The sequence below is a fragment of the Ruditapes philippinarum genome, unplaced genomic scaffold, assembly GCF_026571515.1.
Source record: "Ruditapes philippinarum isolate M1 unplaced genomic scaffold, ASM2657151v2 ctg4841_1_1_1_1, whole genome shotgun sequence".
Lineage (NCBI taxonomy): Eukaryota > Metazoa > Mollusca > Bivalvia > Venerida > Veneridae > Ruditapes > Ruditapes philippinarum.
The window spans coordinates 1-20,891 of record NW_026861152.1 but is presented as its reverse complement, the minus strand read 5'-3'; the positions used below and the strand labels follow the sequence as shown (position 1 = coordinate 20,891).

Sequence of the window (20,891 nt, the reverse complement as noted above, 5' to 3'; positions counted from 1 at the left end):
ACATAAGTTTCTAAGTTCTGCATCGGACAAAGAAAAGGAAAAAATGGAACAATAACCCTGAAATACAGAAGATGGAGTAATGGTTATTGTTTAACTCGGGATAAGATATGATATAAAAGTATCATTTATTTAATCACTTCAGTTCTTTTTTCATTACAACTTTAATTATATAGTAAAAAAGGGAGGGGCATTGTCCATCCTGATAAAAATACAAAAGGGGAATTGTGCTGGCTGAATTACAAAGGGAGTAGAATTGTTCACCCTATTTAAATAATGGGAGGCTGAATTGTCCGGGTTGGCAAGAATAAATGAGAGGGGAATTGTCCAGGAAGGGAATTGTCCAGATTCCATTTATGCATGATGCAGGAATGTTAATTTATATCATAGCTCATACCCTTAAAAACTTGTGTGTCGGCTACCAAATACAGACTTACTCTATGTTTATAAAATGCCTTCAGAAATAAGCTTGTGAGACTGTGTTGCATTCTGGCCTTGAAAATAAACAATTTTTTACTAAAAATAATAATGAGCTGTGGCTTATTATCAAGTTTTTAGGGTATGTTTATAAAGTGTTGGAAAATTCATTTTCATTAGTTTTACTATAATTTACAGAGGAATGATATTTCACAGAGATGTTAAATCCTTAAATATTGTGCTGGATGAATTTCTGAATGCAAGAATAATTGATTTTGGCCTTGCACGTGAAATGAAATTTGGCGTTGACAATACAAAAACTACACGTTATTATGCCACCCCTGGCTATGGAAAATTAACAAAGCAACAGATCATTGATAGACTTGATGATTACCGTTATTTTGGCGTAGGTAAGTGCTTTATACATTTTACAAACCAGTAGTTGACCTGCCAAACTCGTACCATTGCCATTTGAGAAGATTTTTTTGGTGACTTAGGTAATATAAGGTAATAGTGACTTATGTTGGCATTTTTACTGTAAAAGAGGGACTTTTCTTTATGCATGTAATTTGAAATAATAATGAAATTATAGCACAAATCAACTTTTTCTTGTTAGATTTTTTATGAGGTCACCTGAGAACCACTGAACCAATTTCAATCAATTTTGGCATAAAGTATCTATAGGTAAAGGGGAACAAAAATTGTGAAATTCATGGCCCCTGAGAGAGGCTGTCTTCTCCAAAATTGTGAATTTCATGGCACCAGGGTCAGTGGTTCTGTTGTTTTTAGCTCACCTGTCTTAAAGTGAGCTTTTGTGATCCCTTTTCGTCCGGCATTTGTAAACTTTTAATTTTAACGACTTCTCCTCATAAACCACTGAGCCGATTTCATCCAAACTTCACAGGAATGTTCCTTTGGTGGTCATCTTTAAAATTTGTTCAAAGAATTTAATTCCATGCAGAACTCTGGTTGCCAGAAAAACCGTAAAAAATCTTCTTTTAAAAAACCCAAAAAGTTAGAGTTAAGATATTTGGCATGAAACATCTTCTAGTAAGTCTCTTCCATGTTTGTTCAAATAAATGCCCTGGGGTCAAAATTGGCCCTGTCCCAGGGGGTCATTGTTTTTCCCTATATGTATGTAGTAAAAACTTTAAAAAATCTTCCTTTTAAAAACTCAAAGAGTGTCTAATGGGTGTCTACCAAGTTTGTTCAAATAGAAGCCGTTGGGTTAAAATTGGCCCTGCCGGGGGGAGAGGAGGAGAGGCCATTGTTTTTTCCCTATGGGTATATTAAAACTTAAAAAAATTTCTTTTAAAAAACCCAAAGGTCTAGATCTTTGATATTTAGCATGAAACATCTTCTTATTTGTGTCTACCAAGTTTGTTCAAATAAAAAGCTTTGGGTTAAAATTGGCCCTTCCGGGGGCCTATATACAGGTAAGCGATTTCAGGGCCATCAATGCCTTCTTGTTTTATCAAATTAGCGGGGAAAAAAATTTCAAATTCTATTTTCAAAATTGATTGTCCTCTACAGATTATAGAAAGTTTTTGTATTCTAAGCATTTATTCCTTTTAATCTAATATATTGTTAATGCTTTGGTATTTACAGTTATGAGAGAACTACTTACGGGTAAAAAGCCATTTGTAGAGGCATGTCCAGAAGAGGATTTAATGACACAAATTGAAAAGAAGATAAGGAAACGATTAATGGTTGGTTTTCATTTAGCAAATCAATAAGACATCCATAAGAGAGACTGGTTAGTTATCCAGGAAAGCTTGTGAGTCAAACTGACTGCCAAGATATGATCAAATATGTGTTAAAATTAGTGTAAACACCTGATTTTTTTTGATTTTTTTTTAAAGGAAAAAAAAAAGCAGTTTCTAAAAGAAAGATATCTAAGAATTTAGATAAAGTTAGATGAATGCTTTTTATAAAACTTCAGTCTGGACCCCGGTGTACCCCTTGGAGTCAGTTTTTATGTAGGATTTTATTATTTATTCCTATACTGTAAAAGCCCAGAGTCTTCTTTACCATAACCCTGATGTCAAAATTGTGTCTGGCCTGGAGGTCACCATGCCTTATGTAGATTGATGTATTAGAAAACACATCAAATCTTTTTGTGGAAAACTACAGTGCTCAGAGCTTACATATTTGGTATGTAGTATTGCCTAGCAGACCTGTATAAATGTTTTATGAATCATGCAGCAAGGGTATAGATGCTTCCACTTAATTTAGTATAAAAAAAATAATTTAGATAAGAATCTTTTGGTGAAGTTTTTTAAATGTTTTTTTTTTCCTAATTGAAAGATTATTTTTGATAAACAATTTTAGTTTAGGCGTATATTGCCCCTCCTTTACAGTGCCCTTTACAGTGCCCTCTTTATTGATCAGAAGTTAAAAAACTGTCATTTTTTTGTGAAGAAAAGATTACACATGTTTAATTATTGTTTAAGAAGATATATATTTCTGTTGGATAATTGATGACATAATTATTAATCATGAGTGAATTTGTTTATCTGTGTAACATTCATATGAAGCTTCAAGCAAGGATTGCTATGTCATAGTAAATTACCAAAATAGGTCAAAATAAGCATAAATAGTACTTTCAGTGGTAGAAATGCAGAATAATTATGGTAATAAATACTTTATCCCACATAACGTGTAAATTATGACTTGAATCTTAAATCTTTTTACTTTTCTCAAATGTGGAGGAAGGTAGTCTAGTACTGGTGTAACTCTCCAGGAACAATGGTTAGGAAACTACCCACCTATATGACTGAAATACTGTTGGAAAAAGGCTTAAAATGAAATAAACAAACAAACAAACAAGTGACATAACTCTGACACTACCAGAGGTATACCTTCCTGTGTCCAAAACTTATTCGGGGAGCATCACACGGTTCAACCGGCTCTAATTTTTCTCAAATTCAATTTTCTTGAAATATTTGGCTCTGGAGGCATGCAGCTTTAAAAGCTATTTGTTCTAAAGCTGTATAAAAAGTTAGATATTTAGTGATAATCCTTTGAAATTGTTAAGTATTCAGAAAATAACTTGTAAGACTGGCTTACTTGTTTGATATATATATTGTTTTTATAAGAAAGGACTTTTGAAAACCTTAAAGTAAAAGTGACATGATAGGTATCATATTTTATAAGGATCTTTCACTGGTTGCCGGAAAAGACCGGAAAATCTAGCTCGAGGGTAACTGTTTATGGTGGTAACGAGGTTCTGCTGAGTTTCTGCTAAACATTTGTAAGAGAGCTAAATATTCCCATCTGTTAGGACAGCCTGTGTTTGATTCTTTTTCTTGCTTATTACATTAATAGTATTGCGGAAAGAAATAACAAAAACTTATATTTACGTTTCCCACTTGTTTCTTATTGTGGCAAATAATTTTGCAAATAACAGCAAAACGACATCGTCTAAGAATGCAATAAATTCATAAAAGTGGCACTGAAATGACATCATTTAAAACATGCAACTTGCTTTGTATGGGGGGTGTGAGACAGGTTTTTGTAAAGCCAGTGTAAACAGTAGTGATATGCAAGAACAAGAACATGCTTATGGTAGTCTATTTGTAAATCTTGGCCAAGAAATGAGAAATACAAAAGTCATGATTAAAAAACTTTTATTTTATGCTAGACAGTTAAATTCAACATGACCTGGGTTTTTAACTGTTTAAAATTATCCATGAGATCTTTATCACTGAGAGCATGTTACTTGCATTGTGACTGATATAACTTGCCATCGAATTTTGGCATACATTTTAATTTTCATGATGTTGTAGAATTGTAAATTTAACAGAAAAAAGTTTTGTTTTTTTTTTGTTCTTTATGGCATATTTTTCAATTTGAATATCATTATTTTTCTTGCATCTCAGACAGGATTTTCTTGCATATCAGACTGACGTTTCCGTTAGTTTTACCCATGCCGGAAATTTCAGCTGGCATGGGGGGTTCCAGATGAGTCGCGTGCTGTACAATGGCACGATATTTGATGACGTCATTTTACCGTTATGAATGATTTTGTAATTCATACGCTGTTGAATGAAAGTAGTTATGGTTGTAATGATATAAATTTTCATTGAAAATAAAGATAAAGAATTTAAAATATAATGGAATATGGTAGAATATGCAAGAAAAAATATCTGACATATGTTTGCGGTTCGGATCGGAATATCCGTCCCTCGGTGACCCGCCCATGGGCGGGTCACCTCGGGACGGATATTCCGATCCGAACCGCAAAATATGACAGATATTATTAGTCTTACACCCCCCCATGTAAGACAAGTCGCGTGCTTTAAATGACGTCATTGACGCGCGCCTTTTATGAATGAACTGCATTCTAAGGATGACGTCAGTTTACCGTTATGAATGAACTTGTAAGTTCATACGCGACTATAAGAAAAAAGTGCGTAATGAGAATATCAGTTTTCATAATTCCTGTTCCGAAAATAATTGATATGTAATATGCAAGAAAAAGAATCAAACATCGGCTGTTGGTACAGACGTGAATATCTAGCTCTCGGGTAAAAATAGCCTTAAATTAGCCTGGACTATTTACAAAAATACCAATTTGACTGACACTGAAATTAAAAGATGGCAAATTGTAAGATTATTAATCGAATGAATTACACTGACATTCTATATTTATGTTAGGTTCTCTTTTGTTTACTTACATACATGTGTAAAATATGTAAAATATACTATTTGTATGCTTTAATTATAATGTTAATATGATAAAATTTAAGGTATATTATGATCTTTTGTTTGTAAATATTACAATGTGTTATACATGTATAATTAATGTAAGGTATGTGGGGGATGACCCCGACCCTCTCATACCTATTACGGGGTGAATAAACGGGGTTACCCAGTTGGGGCCTCAAAAAAAAAAAAAAAAAAAAATCTAGCTCTCGGGTAACTGTTTAGCGGAAACTCGGCAGAACCGCGTTACCGCCGTAAACAAGTTACCCTCAAGCTAGATATTCCGGTCTGTACCGGCAGCCGGTGTAAGATTCTTATAATCTTAAATTGTAAAAGGAATGACTGCACACTTTAAGCTCTGTTGTTAGCGCACCATTTGTGCAGCCGTCAAATGTCTAACGCACAGTTTTACATGCATCTGTTACATGGGCTTCAATAAAAAAAAGTAAACGATAAGTCTTTTTTTCATGTATAAGGCATAGTATAATATACATGCTCGATATGTCATGTTGAATTGAGAAAATATCAACAATTCCTCTCCTGTTACAGGCTTGTGAAAATAATGCATTTGTCTCACTTTTCAGTGTGATATATAGCAGTGTCACTAAAACTGGAACCATAAAATAGATTTTTGGCCCCAGCTAAAACATTTATATATTAAAAAATAGTTATTGTTTTAAAAAGACTTATTCCAGAATGAAGTATATTTTTGGTTTTCCCAGATATTCCTGGGGTACAAACAAACTTTTACAGTTACAGCCTAGAAAAAAGTGCAACAGGTGTGACTGGTAGTGCACCCTGAAGCTAAAACTATAAAAGTTTGTTTGTACTAGGGGATTAGCATATACAAACCCACATTTGCTGAGTTCCTGATTACAACTATTGTATGATGACCTGTATGATATTTACATCAAGTTTGGCATTTACACCTTTTTAGCTTGACTATTCCAAGAATAGGGATAGCTATTAGACTCACCCAGGTGTCTCACTTTGGTAAATTTTTACCATGTAAGTCAATTTCTCAAAAACTACTGAAGGGCATTGGTTAAAAATTAAGACTTTCATTTGAGAACATGAAAGTACATTGTCCAAGGCCCATAACTCTTTACATAGATTTTGACAGAATTATGGCCCTTTATGAACTTTACATTATCCAGTTTCTTGTTTTACCATCAAGCACTGAGAATAGTCAAGCATGGTGTCCTAACAAGTGCTCATGTTACTTTTTCCATTCACTAATGTGAGCAATATGGGCATACAATATGGGCATACTTGTGCAACATATTTTTTTCAGAAAATGTGGAAGGATTTACAAGTAGTACCAGAAGTTACAGGACCTTTAGTTACTCTGTCTAGTGAATGCATTGATGAAAAGAAGAAAATGACTTCTGATAAATTGGTATCAGAATTAAAGGTAAAAAGTTTGCTAAATTGATAAAGATATCTTCTTGTATAAACTTTGTTTAAAATTTGATGAAAATTGCATTTCCTTGTCAGGTAAAGGAAAAAAAGTGCTACAGTTAGGTTTACAAACTTTAAAACAACTGGGCCAACATTAAACAGTAAACATTTGTTTCTAGCTTGACTTTTTAGCTCACCTGTCACAAAGTGACAGGGTGAGCTTTTGTGATCGCTTTTTGTCCGGCGTCCGTCCGTTGTCCGTCCATTGTCCGTCCGTAAACTTTTACTTTAAATGACATCTCCTCATAAACCACTAAGCCAATTTCATCCAAACTTCACAGGAATGATCCTTTGGTGGTCACCTTTAAAAATTGTTCAAAGAATTTAATTCCATGCAGAACTCTGGTTGCCATGGCAACCGAAAAAAAAACTTTAAATATCTTCTTTTAAAAAATCCTAAGAGCTAGAGCTTAGATATTTGGCATGAAACATGTTCTAAAGAGTGTCTACCAAGTTTGTTCAAATAAAAGCCCTGGGGTCAAAATTGGCCCCGCCCCAGGGGGTCATTGATTTTCCCTATATGCATATAGTAAAAACTTAAAAAATCTTCTTTTAAAGAACTCAAAGAGATAGAGCTAAGATATTTAGCATGAAATATGTTCAAATGGGTGTCTACCAAGTTTGTTCAAATAAAAGCCCTGGGGTCAAAATTGGGTCATTGATTTTCCTTATATGTGATTAGCAAAAACTTAAAAAATCTTCTTGGGGGGGGGGGGTCATTGATTTTCCCTATATGCATATAATAGAAACTTAAAAATCTTCTTTGAAAAAACCCAAATAGCTAGAGTTTAGATATTAAGCATGAAACATCTTCTAGTAAGTGTCTACAAAGTTTGTTCAAATAAAAGCCCAGGGGTCAAAATTGGCCCTGCCCCAGGGGTGTCAGTGTTTTTAACTATATGTGTATAGTAAAAACTTAAAAATCTTCTTTTAAAAAACCCAAAGAGCTAGAGCTTAGATGTTTAGCATGAAAAATCATCTTATGGATGTCTACCAAGTTTGTTCAAATAAAAGACCTCGGGTGAAAATTGGCCCTGCCGGGGGAGTGGGGGAGAAGAGATCATTGTTTTTCATCATATGTGTGTCGTAAAAACTTAACATTGTGAAACATCTTCTAATGAGTGTCTTCCAAGTTTGTTCAAATAAAAGCCCTGGGGTTTAAACTGGCCCGATCCGGGGCTCTATATACAGGTGAGCTACCTCAGGGCCATTATGGCCCTCTTGGAAGAAAAATAGAGGTATAGTTAGTCATGTTGGCGTTGATGTTGCCGATGCTGTCAGCAAACTTTAACCTTGATCATTACGGTGTATTGTCTTCATACTTGGCCACAATAGCCCTTGAGACAAGACCTTCAAGAAGACCAGACTAACCTTGACCTTTGTTCATAAATGGCCTTGACCTTCAAGATCAAATGTCTAAATTTTGCTTGTGTTTTGCTGATATTTGTATTTGGTGGCTATATCTTTGTTATTTTTGAATGGATTGTCTTCAAACTTTAACATAATAATCTTTTAGGAAAGATCTTAAAGTTTACCAGACTGACCTTGACCTCTCATAAATAGCCTAGAAGATCAAATTATTGAAAATTTAAAATATCCTGGAAATTAGTTAGTTAGTTAGTTTTTTTGATGATATTTTAGGTCAAATTTTGAATATGGGTCACTTGGGCTCAAAAACTAGGTCACACAGCCCAAATATGGATAAACCTTGTTTACACATTTTGGAATATTGTTTAAGTTCAATTTTCCTGGAAATTTGTGAGAAAGATTGTTATGATGATTTCAAGGTCAAGTTTGAATATGGGTCACCTAAGGTCAAAATCTAGGTCACACAATCCAATGATAGAATAACCTTGTTTAGACACAATGGCTACTGTTGTGATCCAAATATCATGGAAATGAGTCAGGAAGGTTGCTTTGATGATTTCCAGTTCAATTTTGAATATTGGTAGACTGGGGGTCAAAAACTAGGTCACACAGTGCAAATTTGGAAAAACGTTGACACACTAGGGGCTACTGTTTCTGTCCAATTTTCCTGAAAATTGATCAGGAAGGATGTTATGATGATTTCAAGGTCAAGTTCCAATATGGGTTACCTGGTGTTAAAATCAAGGTCACACAGGCCCAATATAGAAAATCTTTGTTAACTCTAGGGGATACTATGAGCCTTCATAATCACTTCTTAATCAAGTGTGCGATACGAGGACCATCATGGCCGTCCTGTTACTATAATTGTCAGTAACTTGGTAATGGATTATACTTTGACCTTGAGGGTCAAGGTCATTTAAAGATCAAGGTCAATCAGTTCAAGCTCTTAGAGGGTCTTATCCAAACTGTTCTTATCTCAAAGTATGAAGACCCAATTTGGTCATATTGTCATAATTTTGTTAATTATGTACCGTATAAGTGGTTTTTTCTGCGGTGACTTTATTTCTGCGTTTTCTGCGGTCAGTTTCACCACCGCAGAAATAAAAACCACAGAATATTTCTCCATGTTTTGTTTTTTTAACGATATGTGTCCTACATTTTGACCTGTTTCCTCTAAAGTAATAACGACTAACGGATTATAACGGTTAGCGGGTCATCGAGTTATATAAAATTGCTTCCAGCTAAGTATGTAATATATGCTTGTAAGGATGTACCTATTGTTAGTTATGCCAATTTATGAATAAATGTACTAAAACATCTAAGTGTTTGCCTGTACGCTAAAAGGTTTGTTTACCACTAAATCAAGAACACCATTTTAACCCTTATACTGCTAAATAATCGTCGTATACATTAACTGTTAAACTCTTATCAATTTTATTAAATTAAAGATACTACCAGGGTATATTTTTCACACGTCCTTTCATGCTGATCAAAAGAATTAAGATGCATACTGTCTATTGTTGCGCATTGTATTTGTTTGCAAGCAAACAATATAATTGTTTGTAATTACTATATAGTTTTGCGGTGACGACGATAAACAAAATTTTAATGCGAATGTGTACATGCAAATAAAATATGTAATGTGACTAAGACTTTGATAAGATGAGCCACAGAATTTTAAACACGTTTTGTCCAAAGAATGTGCCGCAGAAATAAAGTCCGCAGAAATAAAAACATGTCAAAATTTGGAAAAACCGCAGAATTTTGAGCCCGCAGAAAATACCACTTATTTTAATAATTGAAATAAAATAAAACGACTATGAGTAACATTTTCATATTTAATTTTGTTATATGTATATGACTCATACATGAACGCTTCAACAATGTTATTGCAAACAATAAAGCAATATCGCACTAAATACAATTCAAGGTTGGATTGTTTTGGCCGCTCAAATTTGACAGGGTATCCCCTGTCTAAATAATTCTACCGAGAGGAGATCAGATGTGCTTTATATTACACATTTACTTTTTGCTAAAGTCCAAATACATACAAAAACACGCAAACAGTATCATACAAACGCAACGCAACGCAAACGCAAAACACAGTGTTCAACAGTCCAAAAGATTACCGCAAATGACATCAAATTGAAGATTCCATTCATCGCTGGGAACCCAAGCGTATAAATAGAACCCACAACTGACGCCATTGTACGGCATTGCCATACACTGCAACGCAAAAAACAGGAATTGCCAAGTACTACGGGCAAAACCAAATAACGCAAACTGCAGTCCAAACACATGGACAAACTGTATGATACTTCCAAAATTAATTTCCTGATTGTAGGTCGGCCTACCCTGACGGGTATTCTGTCACGAGCAGTAGAACCATACACAGGGTTTTAAGTTAAAATGCCAACAAAACAGAATACAATGTCTGATCTCCTCTCGATCGGAAGAATTTTACGCCACTGTGAGCGACGATATCAAAATTAAATATGAAAAAACAGAGTATAACATATAAATTTCTGTGAGTCTATGAAAGTTTATTAAACTACAGTTTTTAATTCGAATTTCAAGTGTCCACATTTTTTTATTTAAGTCTAAGCTAGCACCGAACATAATTCTATATACTTATTATTAACCAGTCACAAAGATGTTTTCTGTAATTTATAAAGTACACAGTCTCTTCACATTAGCTGGTTTTCACTTTAACACACAATGTTTGTTTTTGCTCCCAAGTGTTCCATCAGGTTAGCATCCAATCTCTGCGTTCAGGTGCGTAGCCAACTCTCGACATTTGTGGACAAACACAGGTTATTGACAAAACTCAAACTCAATCCTGCAAATAGATAAACAGCAGCAGTAATCTTGTACAAGCTAAATATCGAATCAATACACATAAGGCTTAACAGTCAAAATATTTAATTAACAGTTTCGATCTGAATGAACCTGCCTATTAACTTCTTAATATATTAGCCTAAACAGGGTGTGGCGGGCGGGTAATTGAGTGTGTTAATGCTTCGTCGTCAAACAAAAACTGAGAAAGTTGCACGAGAAACTCGGGCTTTTATATTATTAACAGCTAACTCTTTAAACCCGGCTCTATATAGAAATGATCAGATAAACACGGTAACCAGTGTAATGTAAACAATCTATAGATAATGACCGAGGTTTGCCGATTGCCACGTAATGATAGCTTTACACAAGGTAGCAGACGATTATTTCTCTAAAATAAATGGGATTATTTTAATTCTAAAATAATCTTTATTATACGGTATGTATTTGTTTTAAACTTGGACAAAGGAAGACTTGCTACCAAACAAACATATTGAATGATTAAGGTGTGACCTTGACCTTCAACTGACTGTCAAGTTCAAATTAATGAATTTTTTATGTTTCTTTATGTAACTAGCTATAACTTTGTTATTTATAAATGGATTAACTTCATATTAAGACACATCTTTTAGGTCAGGCCTTTGATGTATATTAAACTCAAATTGACCTTGACTCATGTATGACCTTGTCCTTGAAGGACAAATTATTTTATTTTCACTGATTATCCCTTTTTAAATCAATGGATTATTTTCATAAATAGACAAAACAGCATTTTTCTGCCCTTATCGGTTCGTTCGTCCTTCCGTCCGTCCGTTCTCTTTTGTTTCGCAGTAACTCATAAAGTATTTGACCTAGAGTTATGAAACTTTATAGGAATGTTGATCAGCATGTGAAGTTGTGCACCTGGGTATTTTCCTTTGGATATTTTTAGTATTTTTAGAGTTATTGCCCTTGACTTAGTAAAATTTTGCAATTTTCAACTTGTGTCGCATGTAACTCAAAAAGGATTTGACATAGAGTCATTAAACCTTATGGGAAGGTTGCTCAGCATATTTAGTTTTGCACCTGGGGTTTCGCTTGTGGATTTATACAGTATTTGTAGAGTTATTTCCTTTGACTTAGTAAAAACTGTTTCATTATGTTGTTATTTGTCCCTTGAGTGCTTGAGTGCTTGAGTTAGAATCGACCAACCTTACAGGAATAATGATCAACATCACTAAATTACAAGAATAATATGATTCACATCACTGTGAAGCTATGAACCTGGAACTTTGCAAGTGGATTTTTATGCCACCGCAGTATCTGTGTGTGTGTGTGTGTGTGTGTGTGTGTTATATAGATTATATAGTGAACTTCAAAAATCTTCTTGTGAAAAACCACTTGTCCAATTTCAACCAAACTTGGCAGGATTGATCTTGGGTGAAGGGCTTCCAAAGTTGTTCAAAGAATTTCATTCCATGCAGAAATCTGGTTGCCATGGCAACCAAAAGGAATTATAAGAATAAATTTATTTAATTCTTCTTGTAAAGACCCAGAAGGCCTAGAGCTAAGATATTTTGCATAAGGCATTGTCTGGTAGACCTCTACCAAGATTGTTCAAATTATAGCCCTGGGGTCAAAATCGGCCCCGCCCCGGGGGTCATCGATTTTCACTATATGTACATATAGTAAAAGCTTAAAATACCTTCTTGTAAAGACCCAAAAGGCCCAGAGCTTAGATATTTTGCATAAGGCATTGTCTTGTAGACCCTTACCAAGATTGTTCAAATTATAGCCCTGGGGTCAAAATTGCCCCTGCCACGGGGGTCATTGATTTCCAATATATTCATATAGTAAAAAATAAAATCTTATTGTCTGAAGGTACAAGGCTTAGAGCTTTAATATTTGTTAAATGATATCATCTATAGGTACTCTACCAAAGTTGTTCAAATTTTGCCTACAGTGTGAAAATTAGCCCCGCCCCGGGGGCCATAGGTTTTCCTAATATATGTATAGTAAAAACTTAAAAAATCATCTTCTCTAAATTTACAAAGACTAGAGTTAAGATATTTTGCATGAAACATTGTGTAGTGAACCTCTAGCAAGATAGTACAAATTATAGTCCTGGTGTCAAAATTGGCCCCACCCCCAGGGGTCATTTATTTTCACTATGTACATGTAATAAAAATTAAAAAATCTTCTTGTCTGAAGGTACAAGGCTTAGAGCTTTGATATTTGGTATATAATATCATCTATGGGTCCTCTACTAAAGTTGTTTTAATTATGCCCCTAGTGAAAAAATTGCCCTGCCCTAGAGGCGATAGTTTTCCTTATATGTATAAAGTAAAAACTTGAAAAATCTTCTTCTCTGAATTGACAAAGGCTAGAGGTTAAATTTATGGCATGAGATGTTGTTTGGTGGACCTGTATCAAGATTGTTTTGAATTAAACCCTTGGGTCAAACTTTTGCCTTGCCCAAGGGGACAGTGACCTACTTTCTTGTCCTTTGATGTACAGCAATGATTTAGGCTGTCGTCTGCTTATCTTTCTGCAAGGGAATGCTAGCAGTTTATAGTAATACGTTGGTTTTGCATTGGTACCGGCTCATCCAGACAATAATATACGAGGTTAATAAAAGACCCTTTCTTCAACAGTATTTGTTCCTACTCTTCTATTTAGTGTTGTATTAATGCGGTGGCATAGCATTTTCTCAAATGCAATCTTGTTTTCAGTTTTGTTAGAGTTATTGCCCTTGACTTACAGTAGTATAAATTTGCAATTTTCAACTTGGAGTTTGCTTGTGGATTTATTCAGTATTTGTAAAGTTCTTGCCCTTTACTTAGTAAAAGATTTTTAGTTTTCAAAAAATATTTGACCTAGAGTCATAAGATTGACAGAACATTGGCGCTGTGGGGGCAGCATTTCTAGTTGACTAAACATTCTTAAAGGTTGAACTGACCTTGCCCTTTAAATGACTTTGTCCGTCAAGGTCAAAGTATTGAATTTTGGTTGTCGTACCAAAGTTCTCATACTTTTTGTGTCACCTTGAAAAAGGGGACATATAGGGGTTACTTTTGTTGGCGACGTCGTTGTTAGCAACGACATCCCCTTAGGCTTGTCTGGAGCATAATTCAGTCACTATAAGTCAGATTGACTCCAAACTTGGTATGCATGCTTCTTTCAATGACCCATTCAGTGCAGTGCACAAGAATTGTTACACTGCACTTCTTAATTTCTGAGTTATTGCCCTTTGTTAATTTTTAACCAGGTTTTCAATTTTGAAAATCCTGGTTATTAGATTGGGGTATGGCGGGCGGATGGGCGGATGGGCGGCTGGGCGGATGGGCGGATGGGCGGGCGTCAAACGAAATTGTGTCCGCTCTGTAACTCTTCAACCCTTTGAAGAATTTTGATGAAACTTCAGACAAATGTTTACCACATCAAGATGACGTGCAGAACGCATGTTCCGCATGGCTGGCTCCAAGGTCAAGGTCACAGTGACATTAACATTGAAAATCCTGTCCGCTCTGTAACTCTTCAACCCTTTGAAGAATTTTGATGAAACTTCAGACAAATGTTTACCACATCAAGATGACGTGCAGAACGCATGTTCCGCATGGCTGGCTCCAAGGTCAAGGTCACAGTGACATTAACATTGAAAATCCTGTCCGCTCTGTAACTCTTCAACCCTTTGAAGAATTTTGATGAAACTTCAGACAAATGTTTACCACATCAAGATGACGTGCAGAACGCATGTTCTGCATGGCTGGCTCCAAGGTCAAGGTCACAGTGACATTAACATTGAAAATCCTGTTTACATGATTTTAACTTGATTTGGCAGTCAAAGGTCATATCATCTTTGGAGGTAATTTAAAAAAGATATGATATATTATTTCATGTCTACTTTGTAACTTGTTTTTCATTATACAGAATTATCAATATAATTATAGTGAACAAATTCTTCTGTGCTGAACTCGTCCTACATTTCTCAACGGATTTTGTTCAAACTTTCACAGAAGCTTTGTCATCAAGCACCCTGGCACATATTGTCGGAGTTTTGTGATTGGATAGTTTTTGACCTAATTATGGCCCTTTGTTTTTTTCCTTATACATAATATTATAGTGAACACTTCTTCAGTGGCAATTCCTCCTACATTATTCATGTTTTACATTGCACATAGTTACATTGTTTGTTGCTTGTATTTGTATTTCAAATACAACATATTTATCTACAATGGTGATAATTGAAAACCTGGTTTCATGGCATTGCCATGTTTCTTGTCTCACTTTATTTCTGTCCATACCATTTCTCCTAAACTATAAAAGCTATGGGCTTGAATTTTCAAAGGATGATAGATCTCATTAAGAACAAGAACCGGTACTCTGCAATTTTTATTTTTTTTAGTTATTGCCCTTCGTTAGTTTTCATACTTTATTTTTGTCTGGGCCATTTACCCTAAACTGTAAAAGATATGGACTTCATGGAATGATAGATCTCATTAAGAAGAAGTGCAGTACACTAGACTCTGCACTTCTTATTATTGAGTTATTGCTCTTTGTAAATTTTCATACTTTATTTTTGTCCAGGCCATTTCTCCCAAACTATAAAAGGCTATGGACATGAAACTTCATAGGATGATAGATCTTATTGAGAAGAAGTGCAGTGCACACGAACCTGTACTCTGTACTTTTAAGAGTTATTGCCCTTTGTTAATTATTATACTTTATTTTTGACTGGGACAATTCTCCTACACAATAAAAGCTATTGACTTGAAACTTCATAGGATGATAGATCTCATTAAGGAGAAGTGCAGTGCAGAAGAACTTGTTCTATGCACTTCATGATGTATGAGTTATTGCCCTTTGTTGATATTCTTTCATAATAGGCTTGTCCAGAGCATAACTTAGTGACTCCAAATTTGGTATGTAAGCTTTTTTCATTGACCTGAGGTTCAGTGCTTAAGAATCCTCCATTTGATCTGTCAGCGTAAAAGTTTTCCTTGGTGTTTTTAGTTTTGACAGTATAACAGTTTGTGTAACATTGTTACAATCAGTTCAAATGCCACTAAAGTTCAAGATACATGTATATTGTAAGAGCGGTGTTTATAAAAAATCCTACATTAAAGAAGAAAATGCCTAAGTGACAGCTATACTGTTCACAAGGCTACACATCTGACTCGCGGCGTTCTAGTGTTATTTATGTACAGATTTGATTTATAAGTTGACAAAACAACACTTGTGACCAAACGGACATGTGGAATAATTTAGAAATGACCTTGACCTTTGATAATCAAATGATTTAATTTTGATTATATTTTCTTAGCTTTGTCAATTATTTTTGGAAAGGATTCATACTTGGACAAAAGTGTGACTAGACAAAAAAAATAAGAAAAACTTATTTATTTTTAATTTTCTTTTTAAAGATTTGTTTATTTGTTTGCTTTGTCTGCAGTGGCTCTTGTTTATTTTATTGTTGATCGCTTTGCATATAATTGTTATCTACTACAAACAAAATCAAGCCTGCCTTTAAATCTTCAGAATCATCTTAGAAATAGTAACACTCAAAGATGGATTAGTAGGAAACAGCTAAAGGATGTGATACAACAGGGGAAAGGCAGTAAACAAACAGAAAAGTGTGATATATGCTTGGCTTATGATGCAGGTTGTATTTAATTATCATGTTAATTGATTGCTTGAACTAAAGACATGAGATCCCAAGTAAAACTTATTTCAGTATATCCCATTATTTATTTTGGCCACAAATTATTTCAAATCATTAAACTAGAGCAGTTTTTTATTTCCCTATATGTTAAATACATTCAAATATTTTCCCCTTCATTCATAATCATGGTACTAGAAAATAACCTGAATGAAAGAAATTTTTATTATCCCCCGCCGATGGAATCGGGAGGGGGATATAGTTTTGGCGTTGTCCGTCCGTCCTTCCATCCGTCCGTCCGAGCCAACATTTGATTATTATGAGTTTCATTCCGTAGTTAAATAAAGAACATAAACTCATAAAATTCAAATTAAGAGCTATTTTTTTGCTTTTATGAGCTTATTTTGCTTATGGACGTTGGTCCAGGTGGTGTTTATGAGCTCATTTGCCTCATAAACATCAAATTTTGGTATGTCCGTCCATCCGTCCGTCCGAATTTCGTTTCCGGAGTAGTACTCTGCAACTAATGGCTGGAATTCAACGAAACTTTATGGGAATGTTGATCAGCGTGTGAAGTTGTGCACCTGGGTATTTTCGTCTGGATATTTTTAGTATTTTTAGAGTTATTGCCCTTGACTCAGTAAAATTTTGTCCGAATTTCGTTTCCGGAGTAGTTCTCTGCAACTAATGGCTGGAATTCAACGAAACTTAATGGGAATGTTGATCAGCATGTGAAGTTGTGCACCTGGGTATTTTCGTCTGGATATTTTTAGTATTTTAAGAGTTATTGCCCTTGACTTAGTAAAATTTTGTAATTTTCAACTTGTGTCGCATGTAACTCAAAAAGTATTTGACCTAGAGTCATGATACTTTACAGGAATGTTGATCAGCATGTGTAGTTGTGCACCTGGGTATTTTCCTTTGGATTTATTTAGTATTTTTAGAGTTATTGCCCTTGACTTAGAAAGTGTTTGCAATTTTCAACATGTGTCGCATGTAACTCAAAAAGGATTTGACATATGGTCATTAAACCTTATTGGAAAGTTGCTCAGCATATTTAGTTTGTTCCTGGGGTTTCGCTTGTGGATTTATCCAGTATTTGTAGAGTTATTTCCCTTGACTTAGTAAAAACTGTTTCATTATGTTGTTATTTGATCCTTGAGTGCTTGAGTTAGAATCGACCAACTTAACAGGAATAATGATCAACATCACTAAATTACAGGAATAATGATTCACCTCACTGTGATGCTATGAACCTGGGACTTTGCATGTGGATTTTTTTCAGTTTTGTTAGAGTTATTGCCCTTGAATTACAGTAGTATAAATTTGCAATTTTCAACTTGGGGTTTGCTTGGGGATTTATTCAGTATTTGTAAAGTTCTTGCCCTTTACTTAGTAAAAAGATTTTTAGTTTTCAAAAAATATTTGACCTAGAGTCATAAGATTGACAGAACAGTGGCGCGGTGGGGGCACCCGTGTCCTATGGACACATTTCTAGTTTTTATTAAAGAAGAATTAAAATGATTTGTTACAATAACATTTAAAAATATTTGAAAATTGTGAGATCCTTTCTTGATGCCTTGAAAATGGCAATGAAGTCTGGAGATTAAGATGTTTTTACATCTAAGTGAGCTATTGTGATCCCCCACCGTCCGTCGTCGTGCGTCGTCAGCAATTTCTTTAAACAACATCTCCTCAGAAACAAATGACTGCACAGCAACCAAACTTTACAGGAATGATCCTAGGGTGGTCCCCTGCCAAAGTGGATTAAATGGTTCCGGTCTGTTGCATAAGTACGTCACAGGGCCAGAAAAGGAGTTTCAAAAATGCAAAATTAAAAAATCTTGTCTGAAAGTACAAGGCCTAGAGCTGTGATATTTGGTATATGATATAACCTATAGGTCCTCTACCAAAATTGTTCAAATTTTAGCCCTGGGGTCAAAATTGGCCCCACTCCAGGGGGTCATAGATTTTCCTTATATGTATATAGTGAAAACTTAAAAATTCTTCTTGTTTGAAGGTACAAGGCTTCAAGTTCAAAGAATATTACAGTTTATGCCATGATTAATATATAAATAAAGCCTTATGTCTTCAGTTGTTGTGTTAATAATAACCAGTACTCGGCGGGGGATATAAATTCAACGAATTTGCTTGTTTATCATATTTTTCTAGTTTGTATTTCCTTGTATCAGTACCTGTGTTTGGCAACTTGGAATTTTCTACTTTAATTAGTGGATTCAAACTTTAACATTCATTTACTTGGATCCTGTTTTTATGCCCCCTAAAAGGCAGCATATTAAAATGGCACTGTCCATCTATCTGTTGGTCTGTGCATCCCAACTTCATTTGTGTCCAGACTGTAACTTTGTCATACATTGAGGGATTTTGAAATAGCTTGGCACAAATGTCTACCACATCAATACCATGTGTTGCATCCAAAAACCAGGTCCCTAACTCAAAGGTCAAGATCACTAACATTTTGAAGTTTCACATTATCTCAATTAGAGTTAATAGGTACACATTCATGTCCGGACTGTAACTTTGTCATGCATCAAAGGATTTTAAAATAACTTGACTTAAATGTCTACCATGTTGCGTCCAAAAATTACGTCTTTACCCCTAAGGTCAAGGTCACACTTACATTTTGAAGTTTTCACATTATCACCATTAGAGTCAATAGGTACACACAATCGTGTCCGGGCTGTAACTTTGTCATGCATTGAAGGATTTTTAGAATAACTTGGCATATAAAGGTTTACCACATCAAGACAATGTGTCGCTTCAAAGAATCACATCCCTACCTCAATTGTCAGCTTTGGGTAAAAAAGGTCAAGGTCACTTAGAAAGGTAAGGTGCTCCTCCTGTTGCAGCTCTTGTCCTACTTTCTTCCAAGTTTGGTAATATCTAAATTTGTACTAAATATTATTGTTTATAGAGTTTGTAGTCAAAGCAACTGATTCCTGCTGGATGGCCATGTCTTTTTTAGTTTTGCATGTGTTTTTACAAATATTCTTTACTTGTTCTTCTTCCAGTGGAGGAAAGTGTGTTACACACCATGATTGTAATAAATCACATAAAAGTCTGTGTTTCATGTATGAGGAATTCATATTGCAATCCCATCCATTGTCATTCATGTGACACAAAGGTGACACCAACTATAGGTATGTATTAAATGCTGTATGTAGAGCAAATAGTCATTGTAAATGTGTGAAGAAATAAGTTAACCTATGTATTAGAAGATTGATATTGGTCCACAACATATTAATTATATAATACCCCGGTTAGAAGAAAATGGGATGTTGCTAATGTCGGTCGGTAAGTTGGCCTGTCGGTCAGGTGGTCTGTCTGTCGGTAGAACACATGGTTTGGCTGATGATCTTGAAAACTATTTATCACAAAGTCTTCATTTATTTCACATACTGATTGGACATAAATAGTAAATGATGCCTATTGATTTTGGGGTCACAAGGTCAAGGTCACAGGGGTCTAAAATGTAAGAATGGTTTTTGGTCATTATCTTGAAAAAAATTATCTCAAAGTCATTATATCTCACATTTTGATTAGTCATAACTAGTAGATGACCTGTTTTTAATTTTTGGGTCAGTAGGTTAAAGGTCAAGGACATGAAATGTTAAATTCGGTAATATCTTTATAAATAATGCTTTTTGGAACTTACAAAATTGATAAATCTTGAATTTGAGCATCATGTTTATGAAATAAAATTACAAAAAAATGTGTAACACAATCCTTAAATGTCAGAATAGTTTTCACTCATTATCTTCAAAACTACTTGTTATCAAGTCTTCATGTTTCACATTTTAATTGATCATCACTAGTAGTTGATTTTGAGGCCACTAGTTGAGGCCACTAGTTCAAAGGTCAAGGTCACAATAACCTTGAATGTTTTTCTCTTGACACCAATTAGTGACTAAATCTTTATATTTCACATATTCATTGACCATAACAAAAATATGACATTTTTTTTTGAATTTAGGGTCACATGGGCCTTAAATCTTGTAATGGTTTACGCTCATTATGTTAAAACTATCGTTCATGAAGTTTTCATATTTCACATATTGATGGGTCATAACTAGAAGATGACCTGTATTGATTTAAGGGTCACTTGGTCAAAGGTCAAATTTAGTTACCTCAAATATAAAAGTCTTTTCCGATTAATAACTATGGAATGGCAAGTCTCATAAATGTCAAAGTTGGTCAAAAACTTCCATGTTCTGATTTTTGGCATGTATCTATAACAAAATTACCAACAGTACAAGTCAAGGGCTAGAAAGTTGGGCATACGTGTTTTTCAGCATTTCTTGTTAATTTGTTTATTTTTCTTTCATGTAATAACATTAAAAGACAATATTTACAAATGTCACATGAGAGGGTAATAGGTCATATGGCCACTGTCCAGCCACTCTTAGGTCATATGGCCATTTCAAAGCCACCATTAAAGTTAATATGG

General features: G+C 34.7%; 1 protein-coding gene across 1 annotated transcript; it reads left to right on the top strand.

Annotated features, from left to right (window-relative positions):
* Positions 1 to 502: 502 nt before the first annotated feature.
* Positions 503 to 20,696, top strand: LOC132714707 (uncharacterized). The gene is made up of 5 exons (XM_060697620.1): positions 503 to 824; positions 2,023 to 2,123; positions 6,416 to 6,535; positions 16,303 to 16,426; positions 19,456 to 20,696. Exons 1-5 carry the CDS (start codon positions 617 to 619, stop codon positions 19,593 to 19,595), a joined length of 693 nt encoding a protein of 230 aa, XP_060553603.1. The 5' UTR covers positions 503 to 616; the 3' UTR covers positions 19,596 to 20,696.
* Positions 20,697 to 20,891: the final 195 nt, after the last annotated feature.

What these genes read in the sequence shown, in the direction of transcription:
- LOC132714707 (XM_060697620.1), top strand. Translation starts at nt 617, where the DNA reads ATGATATTTCACAGAGATGTTAAATCCTTAAATATTGTGCTGGATGAA. An exon ending in TTACCGTTATTTTGGCGTAG is followed by an intron (nt 825 to 2,022) that starts GTAAGTGCTTTA and finishes TGGTATTTACAG; the next exon opens with TTATGAGAGAACTACTTACG. An exon ending in AGATAAGGAAACGATTAATG is followed by an intron (nt 2,124 to 6,415) that starts GTTGGTTTTCAT and finishes TATTTTTTTCAG; the next exon opens with AAAATGTGGAAGGATTTACA.